Below are 11,998 nucleotides of genomic sequence, written 5' to 3'. Positions count from 1 at the left end.
ATTGCCCATCCCTAATTGCCCTTGAGAAGTGGGTGGTGAGCCGCCTTCCTGAAGGCTGCAGTCCATGTGGTGAAGGTACTCCCACAGTGCTGTTAGGGGAGTTCCAGGATTTTGACCCAGCGATGATGAAGGAACTGCAATATATTTCCAAGTCAGGGTGATGTGTGACTTGGAGGGGAACTTGGAGGTGATGGTGTCCCCATGCACCTATATATAACTATACCTATATAACACCAGCTCAACAAGCTGATTGAGGTATGGGAGAGGAGTGGGCTTCGCTTTATCTTTCATCTTGTATAAGGTGCTAGCAGGGACCCACGTGGAGCATTGGAAAGGAACAGGCAATAGGTGGGTCTCATGCATGAAAAAATAGCACAGATCAGGTATAAAAGTACACCATGGTCCTTCTGCACTAACCCACTCAACGGTGGAATTTAATCATGCCTGGACACTGCCTCCACAGCAGCATGTTTCCTAACGTGTCCTCCTAGGCTCCACATGTCTGTTCCATGCCAGATAACGGGAACTTTTGAGTTTCGTTTACAACAATCGTAGCTCTGGACTTGGCGAATCTTTTGAGTGATTTTTTTCATTTTAGTTTAGTTATTTTGGCTCCGCGGCTCTTGGTGGGAAGTTCCCATAACATAATTGGACAAGCAGCAGGAGAGGGTGGGACACGTGGTTGGGAATTTCTTTTCATTTATAGCGGGAAATTCCCAGGTCGGGCAAGCAGCTCTATAAAACCGAGCGGCGATGCTGCGGTAACAAACAGCTCTCTCTGACCAGTGATAGGAGTGAATTATATATACATCAGCAGCTTGTTTTGAGGGGACTGCACCATGGCGAGTGGAAGATCACTTCTCTACGGTACACTGGCTCTCACATTCTTGCTCACACCAGGTAAGTGTTTGGATTTCATATCCTGATTTTTACTGCACTTTAAAAAAAATTACCTATATATTCTAATTCGTTTATTTTCAGACACTACGTCTGCTTCGTTTTACTTGAAACAATTGTAAACGTTTGACAAATAAAATTTGTACATTTATAACATTAAATCGGTAAACTTTAAAACAAATTAAATTTGAAAACTTTTTATAAATTTGCTAACTTTTAAAACTTTGTTTATAAAGTTGAAGCTTTTTAAAAATAAAGTAAGCACTTTTATAAATTTGTAAACTTTTAAAATAAAGTAAACTTTTAAACATTGAATTTGTAAACTTTTTATAAAGTTGTAAACTTAAAAAAATGTAATTTGTGAACTTTTTAAATAAATGTGTAAACTTTTAAACATTAAATGTGTAAACTTTTTTTATAAAGTTGTAAACTTAAAAAAATTAAATTTGTAAACTTAAAAAAAAATTAAATTAGTATTTTTTTTAAATAAATGTGTAAACTTTAGTTATCAAGTTGTAAATGTCTCCCCTCTCTACCCAGGATCTTCCTTCAAACTGGAGCTGCGGCCAACGCTGGAGCCGTGGGTCCGGATCGGGGAGAAGCTGGAGCTGACCTGCCGAGTTTGGGACTGCCCCTCTCCCCAATTCAGGTGGAGAACCGGAACCGATAATCCTCTGGGGGGAACGGTCAGCAACCAGGACGCGGTGTCCACACTCAGCTTCTCTCCGGTCACCTTACAGAACGATCACCGGTACATCTGTACCGCAATATGCGGCGACGTTAAACAGCAGAGAGCCCTGACCGTGAATGTTTATTGTAAGTATTAACTCATCACGGACTTTTTTGTTTCGGATAGGGAGATCACATGCACTGGTTCATTTTTTTTTAATCTAGAGCATTATAAAAGAAAGCAAAATTTTAGAAGATGAAAACTATTTCTAAACCTTTCAGGAGTAACTGGCCAGAGTCGGTATCAGTTTAGTTTCTAGTCAGCAGTTTCAGCAATGTTTTGTGAGTCCATGTTTTCTGGTAAATGACCTGGATTTACAGAAAGACACCTTTTTTGTAGATTTAAACTATAATAACGGTTCGAGCCTCTCTAACTCACACTTTGATGCTCTATCTCTACAGCTTTCCCAGAAGCACTGATCCTGGATACAGATGGTGCACTGGTAGTGGGTAGGAATGGCACGGTGAGATGCACTGTTCCTGATGTTTATCCGGCTAATGTGGAGGTGGAGTGGCTGCAAGGAAAGACACAATTACAAACGGAAAGTTTTCAAATTTATGAGAAAGAAGCTACCGTGACTTCCAGCTATAAACTGATTCCTGAACTAGGGGACTCGGGGCAAGTGCTCACCTGCCGAGCCCGGTTACTGGTTGAAGAGCTCCCAGCAAGTGTGGAGAGTGAGGGTCTGTTAACGTTACAGGTTCTCTGTAAGTATCCAGATAGAGATTTTTACCTCATGTTCAACGTGTTGTAATGTATGCACCTGTGAGTAGGCTGACAGGTTTGTTGAGCTGTTGATCCCCTTTTATAGGGGGCACTTGTAAATTATATGATTTTAATGCCCCAAAAAAATCACAAAAGGAAAAAAAAACACAAAAAAATACAAAGAAACAAAAAAAAAGAGGGCAGTTATAAGTGTCTGGAGTGTCCCCCAGATCGGGGGGTGGGGGGAGGGCACTCGATCTAATGTTTATTTTGTACCCTCCCCCCCCAAAAGAGTTGTTGAGCTGTTGAGTTGTGAGTGGCTTCCTCAACACTCAATAAAACCCCAGCCAGTTGGGTTTGGGGATCCACGATGAGGCAGGTGGTTGTGAGCCTAGTGGATGAACTAGTAATATGTAATGTGATTGTTAAACCGTTTGCTAATAAACCAACTAGCTCTTAATAACAATGTGTTGCTATAAATTATTAAGCAAAGAACCCATGAAGCAAATACATAACAGGTGGGGGGGGAGGGGAATCTCTCAATTTAAAGATTTAAACCCGCTTGCATTTTATTCATTAAAATCTCCCCACCCTCCTCCTACAGATGGTCCCAGAATGACTAGCGTTTCTGTAGAGCCAGCTCACATGGTGAAAGAAGGTCAGGACATCTGGCTGACCTGTGCCACCAACAGCAGTCCCACTGCCAGAATAGTGTGGAGCAAACTATCAGTTGATGGCTGGTCAGTGATTGCCCAGGAGAAACAGAGCCTTCACCTGCCAGCAGCCCATCTACGGGACACAGGGATCTACCGGTGTGAAGCCAGCAACATGCTGGGGAAAGAGACCAGTGAGCTGGAGATACACATACAGGGTAGGTGGACCTTTCTCTCAGAGAAAAGTGTTTTTCGGAAGGATCAGATGATGATTTGAATTACCTTCTTGCAATTCACTAATTTTAACCCGTGTCTCCCTGCACAGGTGCCCCCAGAGACACCAGTCTCTCTGTCACGCCCTCTACAGTGAAGGAAGGCGATCGTGTCACTGTTACCTGCACCACCCACTCCAATCCCTCCGCACAGATTGTGCTCAGGAGGAAGTCGGAAAGTGGACCAATGGAGCTGGCCTCGGAGAATGGAATATTTACAATCGTTGCAGCCCAGTCTGGTGATACAGGGCAGTATGAATGTGAGGCCAGAAATGATCTGGGGACAGACACCAAAAGCATGGAGCTGACTGTTCTAGGTTGGTAACCTATCTCTCAAACACTTTCATTGTATTTTGTACAGTGCAGGATTACTAAATACAGAAACACACCATAGGTACCAACTGCCCCCAGTAACAGCAGTGTGTAAAATAAGGCTGGGTTTGTCTGGGGGTGACAGACTCCGCGGGAAGGATTAGAAACACAGAAACATAGAAAATAGGTGCAGGAGTAGGCCATTCGGCCCTTCAAGCCTGCACCACCATTCAATAAGATCATGGCTGATCATTCCCTCAGTACCCCTTTCCTGCTTTCTCTCCATATCACTAGATCCCCTTATCCGTAAGGGCCATATCTAACTCCCTCTTGAATATATCCAATGAACTAGCATCAACAACTTTCTGCAGGGAATTCCACAGGTTAACAACTCTCTGAGTGAAGAAGTTTCTCCTCATCTCAGTCCTAAATGGCCTACCCCTTATCCTAAGACTGTGTCCCCTGGTTCTGGACTTCCCCAACATCGGGAACATTATACCCGCATCTAACCTGTCCCGTCCCATCAGAATCTTATATGTTTCTATGAGATCCCCTCTCATCCTTCGAAACTCCAATGTATAAAGGCTCAGTTGATCCAGTCTCTCCTCATATGTCAGTTCAGCTATCCCTGGAATCAGTCTGGTGAACCTTCGCTGCACTCCCTCAATAACAAGAACGTCCTTCCTCAGATTAGGAGACCAAAACTGAACACAGTATTCCAGGTGAGGCCTCACCAAGGCCCTGTACAACTGCAGTAAGACCTCCCTGCTCTTATACTCTCATCCCCTAGCTATGAAGGCCAACATACCATTTGCCTTCTTCACCGCCTGCTGTACCTGTATGCCAACTTTCAATGACTGATGAATCTTGACACCCAGGTCTCGTTGCACCTCCCCTTTTCCTAATCTGCCGCCATTCAGATAATATTCTATCTTCGCGTTTTTGCCCCCAAAGTGGATAACCTCACATTTATCCACATTATACTGCCATGCATTTGCCAACTCACCTAACCTGTCCCAGTCACCCTGCAGCCTCTTAGCGTCCCCCTCACAGCTCATACCGCCACCCAGTTTAGTGTCATCTGCAAACTTGGAGATATTACTCTCAATTCCTTCATCTAAATCATTGATGTATATTGTAAAGAGCTGGGGTCCCAGCACTGAGCCCTGCGGCACTCCACTAGTCACTGCCTGCCATTCTGAAAAGGACCCATTTATCCCGACTCTCTGCTTCCTGTCTGCCAACCAGTTCTCTATCCACGTCAGTATATTACCCCCAATACCATGTGCTTTGATTTTGCACACCAATCTCTTGTGTGGGACCTTGTCAAAAGCCTTTTGAAAGTCCAAATACACCACATCCACTGGTTCTCCCTTGTCCACTCTACTAATTACATCCTCAAAAAATTCTAGAAGATTTGTGAAGCATGATTTCCCTTTCATAAATCCATGCTGACTTGTACAGATCCTGTCACTGCTTTCCAAATGCACTGCTATTTCATCCTTAATAATTGATCCCAACAATTTACCCACTACTGATGTCAGGCTAACCGGTCTATAATTACCCGCTTTCTCTCTCCCTCCCTTTTTAAAAAGTGGTGTTACATTAGCTACCCTCCTGTCCATAGGAACTGATTCAGAGTTGATAGACTGTTGGAAAATGATCACCAATGCATCCACTATTTCTAGGGCCACTTCCTTAAGTACTCTGGGATGCAGACTATCAAGCCCCGGGGATTTATCAGCCTACATTCCATCAATTTCCCTAACACAATTTCCCGCCCAATAAGGATATCCTTCAGTTCCTCCTTCTCACTAGATTCTCGCACCCCTAGTACTTCCGGAAGGTTATTTGTGTCTTCCTTTGTGAAGACAGAACCAAAGTATTTGTTCAATTGGTCTGCCATTTCTTTGTTCCCCATTATAAATTTCCCTGAATCCGACTGCAAGGGACCTACGTTTGTCTTCACTAATCTTTTTCTCTTCACATATCTATAGAAGCTTTAGCAGTCAGTTTTTATGTTCTCTACAAGCTCATTCTCATACTCTATTTTCCCCTTCTTAATTAAACCCTTTGTCCTCCTCTGCTGAATTCTAAATTTCTCCCAGTCCTCAGGTTTGCTGCTTTTTCTGGCCAATTTATATACCTCTTCCTTGGATTTAACACTATTCTTAATTTCCCTTGTTAGCCACGGTTGAGCCACCTTCCCCGTTTTATTTTTACTCCAGACAGGGATGTACAATTGTTGAAGTTCATCCATGTGATCTTTAAATGTTTGCCATTGCCTATCCACCATCAACCCTTTAAGTATAATTTGCCAGTCTATTCTAGACAATTCACGCCTCAAACCATCGAAGTTACCTTTCCTTAAGTTCAGGACCTTAGTTTCTGAATTAACTGTGTCACTCTCCATCTTAATGAAGAATTCTACCATGTTATGGTCACTCTTCCCCAAGGGGTTCGCACAACAAGATTGCTAATTAGTCCTTTCTCATTACACATGACCCAGTCTAGAATGGCCAGCTCCCTAGTTGGTTCCTCGACATATTGGTCTAGAAAACCATCCCTAATACACTCCAGGAAATCCTTCTCCACCGCATTGCTACCAGTTTGGTTAGCCCAATCAATATGTAGATTAAAATCACCCATGATAACTGCTGTACCTTTATTGCATGCATCCCTAATTTCTTGTTTGATGCTGTCCCCAACCTCACTACTACTGTTTGGTGGTCTGTACACAACTCCCACTAACGTTTTCTGCCCTTTGGTATTCCGTAGCTCCACCCATACCGATTCCACATCATCCAAGCTAATGTCCTTTCTTACTATTGCATTAATTTCCTCTTTAACCAGCAATGCCACCCTGCCTCCTTTTCCTTTCTGTCTATCCTTCCTAAATGTTGAATACCCCTGGATGTTGAGTTCCCAGCCTTGGTCACCCTGGAGCCATGTCTCCGTGATGTCAATGACATCATACCAGTTAACTGCTATTTGCGCAATGTGGCCCTTTTTGCTTTTAGCCTTAGGTTTCTCTGCTCTCCACTTTTACTTTACTTCTTTCTATTTTTTGCTTCTGCCCCCATTCTACTTCCCTCTGTCTCCCTGCATAGATTCCCATTCCCCTATCATATTAGTTTAATTCCTCCCCAACAGCACTAGCAAACACTCCCCCTAGGACATTGGTTCCAGTCCTGCCCAGGTGCAGACCGTCCGGTTTGTACTGGTCCCACCTCCCCCAGAACTGGTTCCAAAGTCCCAGGAATTTTAATCCCTCCTTTCTGCACCACTCCTTAAGCCACGTATTCATCTGAGCTATCCTGCGATTCCTACTCTGACTAGCACTTGCCACTGGTAGCAATCCTGAGATTACTACTTTTGAGGTCCTACTTTTTAATTTAGCTCCTAGCTCCCTAAATTCATCTTGTAGGACCTCATCCTGTTTTTTACCTATATCGTTGGTACCTATATGCACTACGACAACTGGCTGTTCACCCTCCCTTTTCAGAATGCCCTGCACCCGCTCCGAGACATCCTTGACCCTTGCACCAGGGAGGCAACATACCATCCTGGAGTCTTGGTTGCAGCCGCAGAAACGTCTATCTATTCCCCTTACAATTGAATCCCCTATCGCTATAGTTCTCCCATTCTTTTTCCTGCCCTCCTGTGCAGCAGAGCCACCCATGGTGCCATGAACTTGGCTGCTGCTGCCCTCCCCTGATGAGTCATCCCTCCAAACAGTACCCAAAGCGGTGTATCTGTTTTGCAGGGGGATGATCGCAGGGGACCCCTGCACAACCTTCCTTACACTGCTCTTCCTGTTGGTCACCCATTCCCTATCTGGCTGTGTACCCTTTACCTGCGGTAAGACCAACTCACTAAATGTGCTATTCACGTCATTCTCAGCATCGTGGATGCTCCAGAGTGTATCCACCCGCAGCTCCAGTGCCGCAATGCAGTCTGTCAGGTGCTGCAGGCGGATGCACTTCCCGCACACGTAGTCGTCTGGGAAACCGGAAGCGTCCCTGACTTCCCACATAGTACAGGAGGAGCATAACACGTGTCCGAGCTCTCCTGCCATGACTTAACCCTTAGATAAACTTAATTTGGCAACAACAATGCTAAATGTTACTTACTGATATAGAAAAGAAAAAGAAAAACTACTTACCAATCACTTACCCCCTTGGCTGTGATGTCACCTTTCGATTTCTTTCTACTTCTTTTTTGCTTTCTCACCCTGCTGCAGCTGCACTGGCTGGGCCTCTCTGACCACGAACTCCTGCTGGGCCTTTTATAGGCCACCCCACACTGCCTCCGACGACGCTGCTCAAACTCCCCGCTCGCCTCACTGACCACGAGCTCCTGCTGGGACTCCTGGAGTCTGAGATTGAATCCCTGCTCGCAATTATTTTTTTATATATATAAATGATGAGCTCATTAAAATGGAGGCTGTTATTGCTGCCAAATAGAACACGTTCCTATTTTTATTATCCACTATCAGCATCAGATCATTCCTGGCTAGTTATAGCCTGAGGTGGTTACAAAGTAAAGACTCCCCTATTCACCCCCCTCCCCCCCCCCCACACACACATCCGACTGATCACCAATCACAGAAGTGCTCCCTTGTTCCAAGTTTCATCTATCCTCCTGGAGTCTGAGATTGCTCATTTGTGCCAAATTAGGGGCAGCTTTATGCTGCGGTTGGCACCCACTTGAAGCTGGAAGATTTCTTCCAAACTTATACAGGCTACAGGCAGGATCAGGCCCGGAGTGCAGGTGTGCATTGTTGGCCTCCGAAGACCTACCTTAGTTATAGAAGAAGGTCCAAGGTCAGAAACAAAAGACACTATATGTGACCCTTGAGCCAAGCTGACCATCCACAGCCATCTGGTGTTGTTGGGTGTTTCTGAATATAAATGGGATGTCAGATTGTCAATGATAGTAACCAAACCTCTCAGGATGTAAATGTAATGGGTAATATCCTCTTCCCACAGGTGCCCCCAGAGACACCAGTCTCTCTGTCACGCCCTCTACAGTGAAGGAAGGCGATCGTGTCACTGTTACCTGCACCACCCACTCCAACCCCTCCTCTCAGATTGTGCTCAGGAGGAAGTCAGAAAGTGGACCGATGGAGCTGGGCTTGGAAAATGGAATATTTACAATTGTTGCAGCCCAGCCTGGTGATGCAGGGCAGTATGAATGTGAGGCCAGAAATGATCTGGGGACAGATACCAGAAGTATGGAGCTGACTGTTCTAGGTTGGTACCCTATCTCTCAAACACTTTCATTGTATTTTATACAGTGCAGGATTACTAAATACAGAAACACACCGAAGGTATCAACTGCCCCCAGTAACAGCGGTGTGTAAAGGAAGGCTGGGTTTGTCTGGGGGTGACAGACTCCGCGGGAAGGATTGAATTCCTGCTCGCAATTATTTTTATATATATATATATATATATATATTTATATATATAAATGATGAACTCATCAAAATGGGAGCTGTTTTCACTGCCAAATAGAACACGTTCCTATTTTTATTATCCACTATCAGCATCAGATCATTCCAGGCTAGTTACAGCCTGGGGTGGATACAAAGTAAAGTCTCCCCTATTTCCACCCGAAGAATCAACTGATCACCAATCACAGAAGTGCTCCCTTGTTCCAAGTTTCATCAATCTGATGGAGTCTGAGATTGCTCATTTGTGCCAAATTAGGGGCAGCTTTGTGTCAGATTGTCAATGATAATAACCAAACCTCTCGGGATGTAAATGTAATGGGTAATATCCTCTTCCCACAGGTGCCCCCAGAGACACCAGTCTCTCTGTCACGCCCTCTACAGTGAAGGAAGGAGATCGTGTCACTGTTACCTGCACCACCCACTCCAACCCCTCCGCACAGATTGTGCTCAGGAAGAAGTCAGAAAGTGGACCGATGGAGCTGGCCTCGGAGAATGGAACATTTACAATTGTTGCAGCCCAGCCTGGTGATGCGGGGCAGTATGAATGTGAGGCCAGAAATGATCTAGGAAGTCAAATTCAAAGCACTGAGCTCATCGTTCAAGGTTTGTATGGAAATGAATGAATGTAGCACAACATATCCTTCCTTCGTGGAACGAAAACATTTTCACACAAATTATTATTAATGAAAATATATCTTTCCTCACTCAACAGTTCTGACTCTTTGGGTTCATCCTTCCAAGTGGGTCAATGAAGGGGAGAATATCACCATTGGCTGCACTGTTCACAACAGTTCCTCGGCCCACTTCATCTGGAAGAAATTAGGGAACAACAGTGAAGCCATGTTGTGCTCTATTAACAGCACCTTTACAATCCTTGAAATAACACCAATTGATGCTGGATTTTATGAGGTTGAAGTAATCAGTGAATTGGGGACTCAGACAGGATTTGTGGAAATAAAAGTTAATGGTGAGCGAAACATGGATTCAGCACATTATTATAAGTGAATATTGGTGCTTGGAGACAGAATTTTATTTACATTTCTTTCTATTCTCCTTTCTCGTTACAGAAACAAAGCTAGATATAGTACTCACTGATGAGAATCCTATCGGAATCCTAGAAACCGCCTGTACGGGAGCAACACTGGGGTCTGCCGGGTTACTGCTTAGCGTTCTGTATTATGTCTATCGCAGAAGCAACTTCAAGGGATCATACCAAATGCCAGCAGAACAGATAGTGTGAAGAAAGAAAGGACTGAAGGAATGAACATTCCCACTGCTATCACTGTATAATCTCTAGTGCTGAGCTGCTCTGCTATTCGGAACAGGATGGTAGCCCTGGACCAGGAGACAAATGAAGCATAAGATCATCTCTGTATTATGACCGTGATTCAATAGCATCACCAACAGCTGGCATCTAGAGAATGGAAGGCCAACACTTGAACTAAGGACACTTTATTGTAAATAGTCCTCAGAATATATTGAGTACCTTGGAGTGAATAATTCTGAGATATTTATAGATCTGTAGTACAATATGTTGATGGAAACACTGTACAAACACTTCACTTTAAAATGGTCTCTGGAAGTAGCAAATGGGCCGATGGTGCCTTATCACCCATGACTGCCAGGCACATAATCTCAACGGTGATGCAGACCAGGTTTTCCAGCTGCTAACTGTTGCTAGATTCAGTGCCCAGTAGGCCTTGCGTCATTAAAGGGACATGCCAGATTGTATACTGCTGATCTGAAGTTTGTGTACTTCAAATAATTCAACCTCCTGCAGGGTAAAGCTGTAGACTGTCTATACTGAATGTTTAAGTTGCTGCTGCTTTCCTTGTCAATACATACGGGACCCATTCTGCAATTAGTTCCTGATGTATAGAACCAAGACACTATCCACTGTGGCTGAATCCAGGCACTGAGTGCGGGATGACTTGGATACTGTGTGTTGAGTTGGGGCACCATGTGCTGGGCTAGAGACAGTCACTGTGCTCTGAAGCTGGGGCTGGAAATCTTGCCTATTAAATGACTTAAATTAAACTCAATTTGCATTGCAGTCTGCTCCTGTTAATTCAAAATAATTTTATTTTTATGTGAAATTTTGAATTATACGGTAATTTGGAATAAGCAACTTAATAAAAATAATATTAATTTTTTCCACTCAGAAAAACTTTGAATTAATGGATAATTCAAATTAATTATCTTCAAATCACAAGTAGACATAGTATCAACATGTATTTTTTATCACAGCTGCTATTCATGTTTCCTTGCAGGCAAAATGTGAGAATACTTAGTTCCCAAAGTGGGAGATAAGAATTCTATTGATACTTTCAGTGATTTAAAAAAATGTACATTTCCAGTACATTTTCCAGTGGGTCTATTCCTGTACATCCAGGAAGGAGTGACCAGATGGAATTAATGTTTTAATTAATTCTAAATGTGATTAAATATCTGAAAATGATCGAGTATAAATGTATGACTGATTACACTGACTGATACCTGTATTTTTAATAAAATGAAGAATTTTGTTAAGAGCTCTTCTTGATGATATTTTGTGAACACTGCTGTGTTGGGAGTAAAATTTAAACTCACCAATATACCAATATTACATAGAAAGATAGAAAATAGGCGCAGGAGCAGGCCATTCAGCCCTTCGAGCTTGCACAGCCATTCAATATGATCATGGCTGATCATGCAACTTCAGTACCCCACTCCCACCCTCTCTCCATACCCCCTGATCCCTTTAGCCGTCAGGGCCACATCTAACTCCCTCTTGAATATATCCAACGAACTGGACTCAACAACTTTCTGTGGTAGAGAATTCCACAGGTTCACCACTCTCTGGGTGAAAAAGTTTCTCCTCCTCTTGGTCCTATATGGCTTACCCCTTATCCTTAGACTGTGACCCCTGGTTCTGGACTTCTTCAACATCGGGAACATTCTTCCTGCATCTAACCTGTCCAGTCCCGTCATAATT

General features: G+C 43.6%; 1 protein-coding gene across 1 annotated transcript; it reads left to right on the top strand.

Moving 5' to 3' along the window:
- Positions 1 to 700: 700 nt before the first annotated feature.
- LOC139268691 (vascular cell adhesion protein 1-like) lies at positions 701 to 11,555 on the top strand. Its single transcript, XM_070887249.1, has 9 exons — positions 701 to 900; positions 1,438 to 1,713; positions 2,029 to 2,334; positions 2,937 to 3,203; positions 3,311 to 3,574; positions 8,561 to 8,824; positions 9,364 to 9,627; positions 9,737 to 9,991; positions 10,092 to 11,555. The coding sequence occupies exons 1-9, from the start codon at positions 840 to 842 to the stop codon at positions 10,262 to 10,264; spliced, it is 2,130 nt and encodes a 709-aa protein (XP_070743350.1). The 5' UTR covers positions 701 to 839; the 3' UTR covers positions 10,265 to 11,555.
- Positions 11,556 to 11,998: the final 443 nt, after the last annotated feature.

This window comes from Pristiophorus japonicus, chromosome 8, assembly GCF_044704955.1.
Source record: "Pristiophorus japonicus isolate sPriJap1 chromosome 8, sPriJap1.hap1, whole genome shotgun sequence".
NCBI classification, from domain to species: domain Eukaryota; kingdom Metazoa; phylum Chordata; class Chondrichthyes; family Pristiophoridae; genus Pristiophorus; species Pristiophorus japonicus.
The sequence above is the reverse complement of the archived record's forward strand: the minus strand, read 5'-3'. Positions and strand labels throughout refer to the sequence as shown.

Coding starts and splice junctions, on each gene's coding strand:
- LOC139268691 (XM_070887249.1), top strand. CDS start 840: ATGGCGAGTGGAAGATCACTTCTCTACGGTACACTGGCTCTCACATTC. Junction 2,335..2,936: donor GTTAACGTTACAGGTTCTCT/GTAAGTATCCAG, acceptor CTCCTCCTACAG/ATGGTCCCAGAATGACTAGC. Junction 3,575..8,560: donor CATGGAGCTGACTGTTCTAG/GTTGGTAACCTA, acceptor CTCTTCCCACAG/GTGCCCCCAGAGACACCAGT.